Source organism: Myotis brandtii, unplaced genomic scaffold (assembly GCF_000412655.1).
Source record: "Myotis brandtii unplaced genomic scaffold, ASM41265v1 scaffold478, whole genome shotgun sequence".
NCBI lineage: Eukaryota > Metazoa > Chordata > Mammalia > Chiroptera > Vespertilionidae > Myotis > Myotis brandtii.
In genome coordinates this window covers 1,054,748-1,070,832 of record NW_005368264.1, presented here as the reverse complement: position 1 = coordinate 1,070,832, position 16,085 = coordinate 1,054,748, and the positions used below count along the sequence as shown (strand labels likewise).

Here is a 16,085-nt window from a genome sequence, read left to right as displayed (position 1 = left end):
GGGCGCCGGCGGGCCTCCCCTCGACGCCCCCCAGGGATCCCGGTTGGAAGATTTCCGTCTTCGAAGCCCTTTGGCATCCTTGTTCCGCCGTCACTGCCAACTCTCCACCGAGTGGTGTCCCTTTGTTGCTTCTTGTGTGTTTTGGCCCCAAGGTCTGCCCCAGCTGGGAAGCCCCCGCTCAGGTGACTCCAGTCTGGAGTCCTCGGAGGCGGGAACTGGGCCTGAGCTCTGGGTCCCGAGGGCGACTTACCTCCGCTATCTTGTAACCATGGGAACCGCTTTCTAAGAAGGCAAAAGGAAAAGTGATGTTTTTACTTAGTAGCGCATGGAGTGATAGTTCTGAGCTTGCAAGCGCGCCTTGCTCACTGAGAGTTCCTGGCCCGGCCCACGCCTCTCCTATCCTTCCTGCACCCAATATCCGAGAGCAAAAACTGCAGCGGGCCCCTTAGTTAGATGCTGGGGATGACTGAGAACTGGAACGTTTGACCCCTACATGCTTATGTTGGTCACTGCAGATAGCTTCGGACATGTGGGGCACTATTCAAAGAAGGAATGACACGGAGGCAGTCTTCAGGTGATCATCATGGCGAGGTTCCTCCTAGCCAGGTTCCTTCAGCCAAGTTCTGTCACTAAGTTCTCCAGCCATGTTCTGTAGCAAGGTTCTGTCCAGGATCTTTTGCCATGTTCTCTCACTAGGTTCTGTCTCTAGGTTCTGTGTCTAGGTTCTTGTCCTGTTGATTAAAAAAAAGCAAACATATTAAGAACAGTATGCCATATACGCCAGGTCCCTTGAAACATATGCTGTGCAGATGTTTCTTCCCTGCAGCAACTGTGTCAAGCAGCAAGGATGGACCGGCTCCCGGCACCCGACCTTCAGCCAGGCACTGACTTGCTGCAGGCATGCCAGAATGCAAACCACTATAGGGAGAGGCCCTTGGGCCAAGGTCAGTTACATGGAGATTACTTATTTACCTAAGTGTAATTTACTCACTTTCTCACCTTTAGGTATACCATTAAACCATGCCCAAGCCCAGGAAACCTCTGCTTAGATGGCCGAGCTACGCATTATGGGTTTTGCAGTTTGTCATTGAAAGTTCCTATCAAGATTCAGACTCTCACGTTCAGGTTTTCGTATCATGCTAACAACACCTGCTTCCCAGCGCTCCTCCAGCGCTTGGCACTTAGTGAGTGCCCATGCTGCTTGAATCCTTGCCTCCTACTTCAGTTAAATGGTTACACGTGTACTTGCTTAACTTCAGGTGTGTACGTCTTAACCGGATGCAAGTTTCCTTTCGGGCAAGGACCATATGCCTCATTCCCCATCTCTCTCAACATTGCACACTACCCTGCATAGACTAGGTACGCAACACATGTTTATTACATTGTTGGGAGAACCCTTTAAGTAGCAGTCTTGAGATTTTTTCTGCTAAACATAAGCAACAAAACGAGATAGTGTTTTGTTTTTTTTAAATCTATAATAGGCAAGGCTATAAAACTTGAACATGCATCAGAATTACCTGGAGGCTTTATCAGATAGACTCCCCCCACTCCCCCTCGAATTTCTGATGTAGTTGGTCCTGGGTGGGGTCCCATAGTTTGCATTAATAAAGTTCCCAGGTGATGTTAAGGCTGCTGGTCTGAGGACTGCACTTTCAGAACCACTGGCAAGAACTTAGATTAGAATAGACTATCTGAAGGTATCTTCTCTATTACTACTTCAGAGGGAGCATTTAGTACTCTTTTCTCTATTCATTATAGAAAGTTATTACTGGGGAAAAAATCGCCATTAACACTTTAGCTACCTCTCTTCCTTGTAACTATCTCTCCCAGACCTTTCTCCAGCCCCAGTCTGCTGAGCTGCAGTCCTTCTAGGGTAGCGTACTGGTCGACTCCGCCTAGAGGTCACTCAGCACTTCAAGTTTTTCTTACTCAGAAGGAACCAGCCACAATATGGCTTTTCCCTCCCTTGCTTTGATTTTTTAAAATATATTTTATTGATTTTTTACAGAGAGGAAGGGTGAGGGATAGAGAGTTGAAACATTGAATGAGAGTTCGATTAGCTGCCTCCTGCACACCCCCTACTGGGGATGTGCCTGCAACCAAGGTACATGCCCTTGACCAGAATCGAACCTGGGACCCTTCAGTCTGCAGGCCAACACTCTATCCACTGAGCCAAACCGGTTAGGGTTGTTTTGTTTTCTTTATGGTTAACAGACCAGTGTCAATCCAGTGTGTAAGCTTGAAAACATTCTCTCCTCTCCTTTCTCTACCTCTAGTTCAGCGGTTCTCAACCTGTGGGTCGCGACCCCTTTGGGGGTCGAGCGACCCTTTCACAGGGGTCACCTAAGACCATCCTGCATATCAGATATTTACATTATTATTCATAACAGTAGCAAAATTACAGTTATGAAGTAGCAACGAAAATAATTTTATGGTTGGGGGTTACAACATGAGGAACTGCATTTAAAGGGCCAGAAGGTTGAGAACCACTGCCTAGTTGATCACTGGTGTCATGTGTACTAATTTTGTAATTATTTAGTGATTTTTAGCCTTGCTAGTGTGCAAGTTTCATCAGAGCAGGGACTACTGGTATGCTTGTATGGTATTTTCTTTAAAGCACTGTCCCCAGTATTTACTATATTCAATACAAAGTAGGTATTTTTGAAAAAGCGGATGGATGAAGGAAACAATGAGTTCCCCTGCCACATCCCCAATGTAGATTTTCATATGAGAGCTGTGACATCTGTCTGCTTCAAAAGCTTTGCTGTTCTTTCCTCATGGAAGGAGGAAGTTGAAACTCTTTAATGTGGTCTTTAAGGCCTTGAACAGCCTGCCTCAGTCTGCCTCTCCGTCTCCAGCCTGCTCTTCTAGCCTCTCCCCATGGGCCCCTTTCCCTTCTCTGACCTTGACGCATGCAGCTGCTCCTTCTTGGATTTCCTACCACATCAGTGAGGTAGCTCCTGGACAGCCCCTCCAGCTTCCTGGTGCACCAGGCGCGAAGCATCACTCCGTCTGCGCTCCTTCCCAGTGTATGGCATCGCACCTGCATTGGAAGAGAACATGGGTGTCCCCTCGAACGCCAAGGCTGCCACTGCTGGGAGAATTTCCTGGTGTTAGTGACTCCCTGTGAGCGCCTGCCTTGTGATGTATTCATGTCATAAGTGCGGACTTGGCGGTATTTCGTTTAAGATGAACATTCCTCCTTGGGCACACTGGCTTCGTGCTGGACGGCTGAGAGGAAGGAGAGCTTGCCACCCCATATATGCTTTTTTGGGGATATTGATTATTTGAAGCTGGTTATTTTTAAGGAGGGACTCAGAAAAAATCTTTGACCTCCCCCCTTACTGCCTGAAAGACTTTAGATAGAGGACCTGCTCCCGGAAGGGAGACATCAGACAGAGCTAGAATGTGAGCTAGTGTGTGACAGACGGGGACGTGGCAAGGCCTGTTTGGCCAATGTCCTCTGTGGGTCTCACTGTTTAAAGATGGCCCAGCAAACATTTACTTACCAAATATATGCTTTTCCATTTCCATGTGAATTGCCTTCTTGCCCTTTGATGTCCCCTCACCCCCCACTATTCCTTCTCTTTAGTTCAAGATAGCGTGTCAGCATCAGCTGCCCAGTTTTTCCTTGGATCCCATATTCTAGTGGAACCCCATATGTACATGATAAATTTGATCATTTTCTCCTGTCTCATGTCAATTTGATGATCAGAGCAGTCAAAAGAACCTTAAAAGGCTAGAAGGAAAATTATTTTTCTTCCCCTGCACAGCTAAAGCATGTCAGCACACATCAGCTCCTCCTTTGGCAGTGGCCATCCTCATCCTTGCAGGTCTGTGGGTGTGTGTATCCCTGCGTGTTACTGCCTGTTCCTTCTAACAGGGCTCTCCTCACCCCTCCATGTGGCCTCTCTTCCCTGCTTCTGTTAATCAAACTTTGATACTGAAGTGGGCAGTATCAATGTTCCTATGTCCTGACTTATTTAACTGGAAGGTGACAAGGTAAATAGCTGGGTGTATAGTTCCATATCATTAAGATAAAATGTATTTTAAAATGAAAAAGCAGTGTGCTTTTTGGATTTTCCCTGAAAGGTCTTCCAAATGAAGTGCATTTTCATTAAGTTCTGGAGTATTGAGTGGCAGGAAAAAGAGAAATTTAGGGGCAAGAAATATGGCAGAAGTGGTTAGAGGAAAAAGATTCTGGATTGGGAAGTCATGTGATAACATTTAGGTTCAACAGTGGAATCACACCTCAAAGTTCAAGTGTAAAAATGTGATGTAGAGGGCAAAGGGTATTTGTAGACAAAATTTATCTTAAGGAGAAATGGATGAAATATAAAAATGTTTCACTGTAAGAGTTTTGATTATTTCTTACACTTCAGTACTGAGTCATTATTATTTAGCTCCCCCAACAGTATTAGCAGAAATAGTAGTAATAATAACATGGAAATTTGCCGAAGGTAAGAGAGTGGAAAAGCAAAATGAAATACATTATGGGAACATAAAGGAGGACTTGAGGGGGTGGGTTATCTCACAATAAATAGATGTCAAAGCTGAACAATTCATTATTCTTCATTCTTTTAGGTAACTTATGCAAACTCAAAGGTTCTTTGTTTATTTAGCAGATGGTGCTTGGGTCTTTTCATATCACTGTTTTGGTATTAAGAATATATTAGAAGGTAGAGGTCAGTGTGAGAGCAGCATATTATTAGAGGCACTCCCCCCCCACCCCCCGCCCCCGCCTAATCTTAGAAGGTGTTGGCAGTACTCCCTTGACTTGGAGATGGGGAGTGTGGCCCATTATGCCACACCATTGGTTTCTCAACCATCAGATATCAAATGTCAGCATAACACGTGGATTAAATGGCAACAAATGCTGTCAACTGAATGTATAAAAAATGAAAAAAACAAATTTGAGTGCCTGTAGAGTCTTCATTGTTCTGAGCTCTCCTCACAGTCCCTGGAAACATGAGTCACTTTTATTGCTTTTAAACTCTTGGTTATCGGGGTAAATGTGAAACTCTTGGGTCTTTTCTAAAATATTTTTGAGGGCCCGGCCGGCATGGCTCAGAGGTTGAGCATTGACCTATGAGCCAGGAGGTCATAGTTCGATCCCCTCCGCTGTAGAGTCTTCATTGTTCTGAGCTCTCCTCACAGTCCCTGGAAACATGAGTCACTTTTATTGCTTTTAAACTCTTGGTTATCGGGGTAAATGTGAAACTCTTGGGTCTTTTCTAAAATATTTTTGAGGGCCCGGCCGGCATGGCTCAGAGGTTGAGCATTGACCTATGAGCCAGGAGGTCATGGTTCGATCCCCTCTGGGTCAGGGCACATGCCTGGGTTGTGGGCTTGATCCCCAGTGTGGGGCCTGCTGGAGGCAGCTGATGAATGATTCTCTCTCTCTCATACTTGATGTTTATCTCTCTCTTTCCCTTCCTCTCTGAAAACAATAAAAAAAAGATTAAAAAATTACAATAAAGTACTTCTGAGGAACTTTCTGGGGTGTGGGCCCAGCTCCTCCATGATTTCTGACTGGCATGAAGGCATAATTATCCGCTGAAAGAAGGGATTGGAGGCCCTGCCCAGGCTATGCTGTGTGAATCTGAAGAGCTCTCTGGGTCTCAGGAGAAACGAGTTTTCTTCTGACTTCCTCGCCACAGGACTCATGTTTCTTTCCGTGGGTAAATAGTCAGGGCGATACCACCCACTGCAGACAAATCTTTCATCTCCTTCCTCTCATCCTGCTAAGGCCCCGACTCCTCACTGGAGATTGACAGCAGACTTCTTCTCGAGAAAGCAGGACACTCAGAAAGGTTTGTTGTGTATAGACAGTGAAATAGAAGTAGAAGAAGATGGAGGACTTTTAAAGACCACGGGAACTACGGTGGTGGAAGGACCTTGTGCTAGAAGGCACAAACCCGGGACCTGGTCCTGCTTCAAAAGTGCTGGGGACGCGACAAGATCTTCCTAAGCTTTGGAAGCGTGACCTGCAAAATGAGTTGGTTGGATTATGTAATTGTGTATTTTTCTCTTCTCTCGTTTCAGAAGATATCCTCAACTCTATTTTGCGCTCTGTTCACCTATTTACTCAGGCTCCAAACCTTTAATTTCCAAGATTAAAAATATATTTGTGTATGTGTGTGTTTAAAACAGAATAAAAAAATTCCTTGCTACTTGAAGATAAGGAAGACAAGAAGGGCCTTTCTGTCTCTGCCTCCACTTGCTCCCCGTGTTTGGGTGATGTGCCAGCCCTGCCTCATGCCCTGCCTGACCTTGACCACGGTTGAAATTTAAAGGGACGAAAGTCATCTGTGTGACCTCCACCTCTGCAAATCTCATTTGACTTTCAGTAAAGTTCTCTTAAATAGGCTTTTGTACTAAGTGACACTTTTTCTAACAGGAGTTTTTAGAGGCTGAAGAGGATGCTAGAAATGCTATTTTATGCTGTTACCTTACCCACAACGGGATGTCTGTCTGGGAGGCTGATTGGCAGTGGACTTGTTAAGGTGGCCACGTGTCAGGAGTCAGGTGTCATTCTCTCTCCTTCCTCTATTCAGGTTGAGTATATGATGAGACTAAAGGAGAGCTTTGATATAACTAAAAAGAGATGTTGAGGATGAGTGATTGTGTGCAACCTATGGGCTTCCCAATTTGTCCTGTACCTATTGTGGGTGAAGTCTAAAGACAGAAACAGTTAAAAATGGATTGTGAAAGCTGACGAGGTGACAGTAATTCTAGCCATGCCTCCCTTGCAGGCAATCGTTTAAGCATCCGGAACTCCAAGCGCCAGAGGGGGCTGAGTCATTTTGTGTGCTGTTCTTTACTTGTCCCTTTAGGAGGCATTCTGTTACCCCGCATTGTTGGGTCAGGTAGTATTGGTCATGCTGTGCTTCCCTGAGAGCGGCAGTCATGTCTTAATACTGACTAGGTTGCAGTCAGTACCACAGTAGTTGGCCTATAGTAGGCTCTCAGTAAGTATTTGTGGATTGAATGGAAGGTTAGGTTACTGTCAGAAATCGATGCTTGATCTTGCCATTCGGAATTTGAGTGCTAGTATCTGGGCCATCTATTTTTGTGTGGCCACAAATATCACAGCATTGTCCCTTGTATAATAGAAGACATAGATCATGGGGGGACTCCAATGATAATCTGGATAGAGTATGTCCCTTCCACTCCTTTTTATTTACCAGTATTTATTTTTATTTTTAATTTCTATTGATTTCAGAGAGAGGAAGGGAGAGGGAGAGAGCGATAGAAAACATCAATGATGAGAATCATTGATGAGCTGCCTCCTGTACACCCCCTACTGGTGATGGAGCCTGCAACCTCAGCATGTGCCCTTGACTGGAATTGAACCTGGGATGCTTCAGTCCGTAGGCCAATGCTCTGTCCACTGAGCCAAACCGGCTAGGGCTTCATTCACTCTTAAGATGAATTACTTACAGCCCCACTCTTTCAAAGAGGACATAGTGAAACTGTCCTTGTATATATCAAAATTGAATAAATTGCTATGCAAGTAAAGACATATCTCCAAATGATTATTCACTTAAAATGTTTTTTTTTAATGTTTTAGGGGGGTGTTTGCTATTTTTCAACCAGCATATGTCGCCATACCAAATTTTACAAAGATCCAGTGGAAGCTGTCAAAGATATCCCTGACGGTGCAAAGATCCTGGTTGGTGGTGAGTAATAGTGTTGTTTTCCTTTCGATGGTAACACCCTGACTGCAAAGGGTTAAATGATAAAGTGGGGCAGTAGTCCATATGCAGTTAAGTGCAAGAAGAATGATGTGTAGCCGTATTAACACATCATGCTTGGCTTTATACTCATGAATTGAGGGCTGGACAGTGATGTCTGGTGCTGTATATTGGTGTCAAACATTTGGGATCAGCTTTATGTCTATTTATTGAGTTGCTGAGATACTGTGCATTTTGCTTAGTAGGTCACATAGATGCTTATAGATTGTCTTTTTTATTAAAAGAGAATAACACACATTTCCCTGAAACAACTTTCCTCTCTTCACAAACAGTTGACCTTTTTGGCTTCTTATAGGCTTCGGGCTGTGTGGCATTCCAGAGAATCTCATCGGAGCTTTACTGAAGACCGGAGTCAAGGGGCTCACTGCAGTCAGCAACAATGCGGGGTGAGTGCACTTTTAAGACCATTGGTTTGAAGGGAATGACAATTCTCCATGTTGTTTACACAGAGTCTATCAATGAAATGAAAGTTTTCCCCCTTAAATGAGCAATATGCTCCCACATCAAAAGATAGTGTTTAATAAGCTCAGGAGTTATGGTTCCATCTATTCAAATACTTTTGGTATCATACTTTTGTTGTTGTTGTTGTTGTTAATTCTCACCCGAGGATATTTTCCCATTGATTTTTAGAGAGAGTGGAAAGGAGGGGGAGAGACAGAGAGAAACATCGATGTGAGAGAGACACATTGATTGGTTGTCTCCCACACGCACCCGGCTGGGGCCAAGAATTGAACCTGAGACCCTTCAGTCCGAAGGCCAATGCTCTATCTACTGAGCCAAAATGGCTAGGATGGTATCATACTTCTTAATCATAAGTAAAGGAGACTTGCATAATTTTTGTATCTTAATCTGATGTGCTTTTATTTTAATTTCAAACATACTGTAAAGTTGAAATATATATTTTTAAATTGACTCCTGCATTTTAAAAATTAGAGATATTCCTTTATGTTGTATGTTATGTTGTATGAGATGTTCCTTTATGTTGTATGTTATTGCATATTGTATCAGGAAAGGTGGACATCAATTTGCAGTCTGTTTTAAGTCCTTTCACTGGATTATGCCATTACTCTAGTCTAGGTGATATGTAAGGAACATCATTAATCATTAAAAAGGTTGCTGGTCTTGGTGGAAGGAGGAGGATATGCAGCAGCACTTAAGACAGTAGGATGGCATATCAAAACGGTCAACACTAAGCCATAACATTTTAATAATGAATGACATGCCCTTAAGGTATGTTTAGTTATATTTTATTGATTTTTTTACAGAGAGGAAGGGAGAGGGATAGAGAATTAGAAACATCAATGAGAGAGAAACATCGATCAGCTGCCTCCTGTACACTCCCTACTGGGGATGTGCCCGCAACGAAGGTACATGCCCTTGACGGGAATCGAACCTGGGACCCTTGAGTCCGTAGGCTGACACTCTATCCACTGAGCCAAACCGGGTAGGGCGGTATGTTTAGTTATAAAGGAAAAAGCTATTTTTATACAAAATGACAAATCATCATCAGCTCTCTGTCAATCATGAAGGACTAAACATCTTAAACAATTTTTCTTTAATTAACTGAATTTGCAGTATAACCTATTAATCACAAATTCAGCTTAGAGCAAATAGCACAGGTTATTTAGGATACAAAACTGATCCTACATTTGTGCTCATTTTTCCTTTGCTGCGTTTCTTTATGCCATTATTTTCATCTGGAAGGTTCTCCCACCTCTTCTCTGTGTATCCACATCTTCCCCATTTTTCAGAATTTGACTTAAGTTACATATCTTCAAAGAAGCCTTATCCAAGTATAAAACTTCTCTTGCCCCTTTCTGAATTCCTTTGGAAACTTTTAGCTTTTCTTTGTATCCTGAATTGTATTTATTCTCTCCGATACACATTGCAGGCCGATCCTGTTACTCAGAGTGGTTTTCTGTCCCTACTGTGTGCTCAGAGTCACTGAATGTCAGAGCTGGGCAGGGTTGTAGCGCTCAGCTGTTCAGCTCCCTCATGTAACAGAGGGAACGCATCTGTAAATAGGGAAGTAATTTATTCACGGTCACTTGATATTTCTTAAGCACATCCAGTGCCCTTTGAGCTGACTTTGTATTTATTAAACATACTTTTGGTGACCAGTACTTTGTGGGTTTTCAGATACCTCAGTGCTTACAAGGCCGGTGTAATATATGAATTCTTTTAAAATATATTTTTATTGATTTCAGAGAGGAAGGGAGAAGGAGAGAGAGTTAGAAACATCAATGATGAGAGAGAATCATTGATAGGCTGCCTCCTGCATGTCCTCTACTGGGATCGAGCCCACAACATGGGCATGTGCCCTGACTGGGTATTGAAACGTGACCTCAACCACTGACCCACACCAGCCAGGCGTGAGTTCTCGATGCAGAGTAGGTACTGATCACCTACTTCATGGAACACAGAAGGCACGTCGCAGGCGCTGTTGCTCCTGATTAGGGGGTGTAAACCCTTAGTCTGCAGCAGTGAGGGCTTTGTCTGGGCCACCTGAGTCAGATAGCGTTGCTTCATCGGAGAGCCAATGACATGGTTTGAAATGTTGGGTAAATGGAGAGACTTTGGAATTAGAAGTAATCATTATTTTCTCATTTAGAAAAAGGCTCTTTTTATGGAAAGATCTGCCTGACTTGGAAATCTTCGCAAAGCGCAGGACTCTTGATGGCTTTTGTTTCATTTGTTTTTAATGATCAGGAAGACCTGTTGCCCCGAGGCACCACTTATCTCGCTGTGGAGCAGCGCCTGTTAGTCTAGATAAGTTAACCCCTCTTTTGGGATCAGTTTGATGTGGATTGATTAGGAAGATAGGAAAAACTGACAATGTGCCTTCCGTTGATTTTTGGAAGACTTTAACATATGAATTGCAGGCCTGTGTGAACCCAAAGTTTCACAACAAACTATGTATCAACCAATTAAATTGCAGCACCAAGGAAAGAATGGATGTGTTGTATTAGTCTGCCCTTTTCTTCAAGACAAGGCTGTTTACCGGATTACCGTTCTTGAGGGTGGGGCTTTAGACAACTCCAAGACCAGCCCCACTTCCCTGTGGGAGACGAACAAATACTACCTGTTGATAGAGGTGCCTGTGCCCGGGAGTTCAGTGCCGTCACTGGGTACAGCGCTGTCCTAGCCAGGGTGGGAGTTCTGTGAGGGCCGTTGCAAATAAGATGGCTGGCTCTGCACTGCTGGTTTTGAACCAGGAGACAGACAGTGGCTCCGTTGCTTTCCTGGTTCTTTGTTGAGGCAGCTGCGTCTCTGGGGGGGCTGAAGGGAGGTCTAGGCCCTTTTGGCTGATTGGAAGCATTCCCCTGAGGTATGCCCTTGAACTTATGTGCTTGGCTCACAGAAGATTTCACATTTCCCATATAACTATGTCATCAATCAACCTTATGTCTGAAGACAGCACTGTCTTTTCTTTTAATACTCTTGGGATGATCAGAGTAAGAATAACTTGTATGATGAGATTTAAGGATGTCTAAAATGCGAGTAAGCAAGGAGTAGTTTGGTAAATGGTTGCAATGTCATTCTTATCAGAGTTTCATTTTGGCCAGAATAGCCAGTTCAATGAGATTTCAGAAAACGAAAATCAGTTTCATAAATATTTGCAGAACATAAATGTATCTCTTTAACTCATTCTTGGATTTAGACTTCTTTCATCACTCACGTGTTTGGGACCTGAGTGTGTTGTGCTGCAGGGAAAAGGTTAACTCTTTCTGGGTAGGTAAGCTGCTGGTTGCTCAGGGCAAGCAAGAGTCACTCTGAAAGTTCACCAGAATTACCTTTACTACCAAGCTGCAAAATGCTTTAATATATGTTTCTCTAGGAAAATTAGTATGTTCCTCATTTGCAAAAGATCATGGATGTCTCTTTTCTCTCTTATATTGTGAGGAAGGGTCTTGCCTTTTTCACTTTGTATCATCATAGGCAAGAAAGACACTTAGCTGCCTAGCAGCGTGTTTGGAGGCATACACTGATTGTGCGCCAGGCGGGCAGTCGCCTGGCTGAACATCTTGTGACCTGCTTAATTGCTATGCCAGGTCCTAATCCAGAAATAAAGTAAAGAAAAAAGAAAAGAAAAGAAAAACAAACAAACCCAACAAATACACATGGTTTCCAGAGCCAGAATCAACAAATACAGAGAGGTCATCTCCAGACAGGGCCAAGTTCAAGTGTGTAATGCATTGAAAAGCCAAACAGAGACCCAAGGAGTTTGGGAAAGTGGTTAGGAAAATCCCCAGGTCAATGAATGACTCGATGTATTCTGGTTCATGGTGTGGAGTTGTGCGCTGGGAAGGAGGTCAGATATTTAATGCTATAGAAAGCAAGTGGGTTGCATCCACCTTCGTGGGTTATTTTATGTTAGGATGTAATTTAGACAGGGCTCCAGAGGATATCAGTGGGATGCTCATATTGGGTAACTGAGGAAAGCTTACCAAAGGGACTGTGTTTACAGCAGTGGTTCTCAACCTTCTGGCCCTTTAAATACAGTTCCTCATGTTGTGACCCAACCATAAAATTATTTTCGTTGCTACTTCATATCTGTAATGTTGCTACTGTTATGAATCCTAATGTAAATATCTGATATGCAGGATGGTCTTAGGCGACCCCTGTGAAAGGGTCGTTTGACCGCCAAAGGGGTCGTGACCCACAGGTTGAGAACTGCTGGTTTAGAGGAATGGTCAGGACTTGGAAAGCAGCCTGGGTACCAGCAGTCTGAGTACCAGCAGCTTGAGTACCTGCAGCGCAGGTAAGCCGCAGAACTCAGCAGCCCTGTGCCTGGTGGAAGGAGGGGAGGGAGCTGTTAGGACCTGGAACAAAGCTCTAGGGCAGTGGTTCTCAACCTTCCTAATGCCGCGACCCTTTAATACAGTTCCTCATGTTGTGGTGACCCCAACCATTAAAATTATTTTCGTTGCTACTTCATAACTGTAATTTTGCTACTGTTATGAATCATAATGTAAATATCTGATATGCAGGATGTATTTCATTGTTCGCGACCCACAAGGGCGCTGCAGCTTAGCTAGGGAGTTAGCCAGGGGAATACAGATCCTGACATCATTCTCCTCTCACCCCATCCTCCTGATGGTGCCTCCCGTTGGCTGGACCCCATCAGCAGTGGCTGACCCCAACTGGAAACTAGAGGGCAGGGCCCAGGATTCAGTCCACACAGGTCAGCCAGCCCCGGCTCAGGGCAGCTCAGTGGATGTGGGGTTGGGGGATGCAGGGGGCAAACAGAAAATATCCGGCATAATGACTTGATGACTCTTATTTTTATTAGAGAGGAGCCAGGGAGGAGGGGGAAGTGAAGCAAGTCATTCATTTGCCAGTCGTTCAGCAGTTGTGGCTCTAGTGCCCTCTGTGTATTGTGTATGCAGCCAGGTGCTGGGGGTGCAGCCATGAACAACACAGGACAAGTTCTCTGCTTTTGTGCACCTAACCTTCCAATGGGCAGAGGCAGGCAATAGTAGTAAACAAAGCAAAATAAGTAAGTTTCTAGTGTGTTAGAAGGTTATAGTGCTACACGAAGAAGAACAAGAGCAAGGGGGATTGGGAGCATGAAGGTGGAGGGCAGGTTTCAGTATAAGATGTGTGATCTAGGCAGGACTCATGGAGGGGCAGCTGGCCAGATTCATGAAGGAAGTGGGGCGGGGGGGAGGACCTGTGTGAGCCATTTAGCGATCTGGGGGAGGAGTTTGGAGACACAGACAGGCCAGCGTGAAGGACCCAGGGCAGGATGTGAGTATAAGGAGGCCAGCAGAGGCAGAGTGGGAAGGACCTGGGAGCAGTGAGGTTGAGACAGGACTGGGCATCCCATCACATGGGGCCCAGCCACTCCAGAGACCTTTGCTTTTTCTCTGAATAAGTGAATACCGTTGCAGGGTTTGAGCAGAGGGTGAGATGACCGGACATTTTATTTTATGCCTGTATTTTTGGCTGTCATTTGGCGAGTAGGATCATAGGGGCCAGGAGTAGCAGCTGGGAAGGTCACTGCGGAGTCCAGGGAAGCGACAGTGTAGGTCACAGAGGAGGGAGAGTGACAGGCTCAGATTCTGCATAGATTCTGAAGGCAGAGTCAGGATGTCCCCATAGCGTGTGAAAGTCAAAGGTCACCCCCTTAGTTTGTGCTGAAGATCTCTAAGGATGGGGTGCTGCCATTGGGTGAGAAGGGGCAGGAAGCAGGTGGAGCTGAATTTAAGGGAACAGAATTGTTAAGTGAGGGCCTGCTGAGGTGTTAATTAGGAGTAGGTTAAAACTAAACCAACCAAACACAGCATTATGTGTATGACAGTGTTCCCAAGAACTAATTTTCTAAGAGACACAGAGACTCTTTAGTGTTTGGGGCCCTCTGGTGGACAAGTGTATTATTAATCTTCAGGGAATTCTGCGCATATGGCAAAAGTACACTTGGCAAACATTATTTAGGCTCTAGTTTTCTTTTGAAATAAGTGAGAATAAATCATGTGGCTATTTGTTATAACCATGAGGGGGAATGTTATTAGATTCTGTATTGGAAGGCTGGGACTAGGAAACAAATCTAGAAGAAGGTTGGCAGTTACCTGCCACCTGGATTACTTTGAAGTATTCAGGTGTCAGAACTGCCTGGGGGAGGTTAGGAGCTTGGAAGCGATCCATTCTGAAAACTAGGAGATTGTCAGTTGAGCAGAACCGCCACTTTGTGTGTGTGAGGATGGAGAATGGAGTGAAGATGGGAGAAAGGGTCAGGAGAAATGTCAGTGGTTTGTCATACGGGTACCATACCTACCTACTTGCCTCCTTTCAAACAAGTGGATGTCACTAATGATCCATCTTCAGACCTGTGCCCTTCCACTGTTTCCCATGCCAGGGCCAGGGTTCTGGAGTGGGTCTTCATCATTTCACTCTATATCTATGATACAAGGAAAATATTCATAGTTGCTCATAATTGGGTCCATATTTCAAGAGTCTGCTGTTCTGTCTTTTAAATATGAGAATGCTCCTGACCCCATTCTTGGACAGAAAGACTTTCTCCCTCTGAGCCTTCCTGTGAGGCCATAGCAGGTTAGGGACAGTGGCACTGCATTTATGCCTGGGTCTGAAGTGTAGGGCAGGGACCAGTCCATCTCTTGCTCATCTCCTGACCAGGATCACTTTGGAGCAGCGAAAAGAACGGAAGGTGCGGGGATCGAACTGTAGGATTGATGTGGGTTTGAGGACTGGCTGGTGTCACTACCCAAGATCTTGGAAAAAAAAATCACTTAAATGTTTTGAGCTTCAGTTTCCTCAACTGTAAAATAAGAAAAGTATAGCCACCTTGCAGCACTCTTTGGGTGGTGGGCGGCTGAGAGAGAATGTGGGTTCAATGCCTTGTAGATAGGATTCCTTTAAATTAATACAACTTCATGTTTTTCAATGTAAGTGACATTAGTGTTTGATCAGGTGGTCCTTTGGTTGTAAGCTGCTTGCATTTTCCTTCCAGGGTTGACAACTTTGGCTTGGGCCTTTTGCTTCGAAGCAAGCAGATAAAGCGCATGATCTCTTCGTACGTGGGAGAAAATGCAGAATTTGAACGACAGTACTTATCTGGTGAATTAGAGGTAGAGCTGACACCTCAGGTAAGAAGACACTCTGCTTTTCTTTTACAATACTAACTTGTTTTAAAATGTATCTTTTTCTCCCTAGAAATGTCTTTGTGCAAGACGGGTAAGGCAGAGAGAATGCTATTTCATAGGTCCCACCTGTTGATTGCTGGAATCTAATATTTTCTGTTGCTATGCAACAGAAAAAGGAGGTATTTCTGATGAAGATCTCTAGGTGACAGGATAAATTTTAAAGTTTGGTACTAGAGTGTAAATTATACTGGAAGCATGCAAAAGGACTTGCTGAAATGTTTGAGGGTTATCCTAAAGGTCAACTCATATGGGTCTTTACATTATAGGTTGAGATACCTTAGCCTTCATTTTTTGGAGCTATTGAAAATTAGCCTTCTATATCTTTTGCATTCCTCCTTATTTTGTCAGAGGGCATATACATGGGAGAGGAACTTCCTTAATATTTCTTTTTTTTTTTTTTTAAAAAAAATCTTTATTATTGAGATTATTACATATGTTCCTCCCTCCTCCTTAGCCTCCCTCTACCTGGGTCCTGCCCCACCCCAGGCCTTCACCACCCTATTGTTTGTGTCCATAAGTAATGCATATATGCATATAATATCTTTGTTTAATCTCTTTCTGCCTCTCCACTCCCCTTCCCTCTGAGAATTGTCAGTCTGTTCCTTTTCCATGCCTCTGATTCTATTTTATTCACCAGTTTATTCTGTTCATTAGATTTCTTATT

At 44.1% G+C, this 16,085-nt stretch overlaps 1 protein-coding gene across 1 annotated transcript in view; it reads left to right on the top strand.

The window, feature by feature from the left end:
• OXCT1 (3-oxoacid CoA transferase 1) overlaps positions 1-16,085 on the top strand; it is a 117,502-nt gene that overhangs the window by 795 nt on the left and 100,622 nt on the right. The window contains exons 2-4 of the mRNA XM_005876003.1: positions 7,574-7,682; positions 8,053-8,143; positions 15,229-15,364. Of these exons, the coding sequence (XP_005876065.1) occupies positions 7,574-7,682; positions 8,053-8,143; positions 15,229-15,364 (336 nt within the window). The remainder of the gene's footprint in view (positions 1-7,573; positions 7,683-8,052; positions 8,144-15,228; positions 15,365-16,085) is intronic.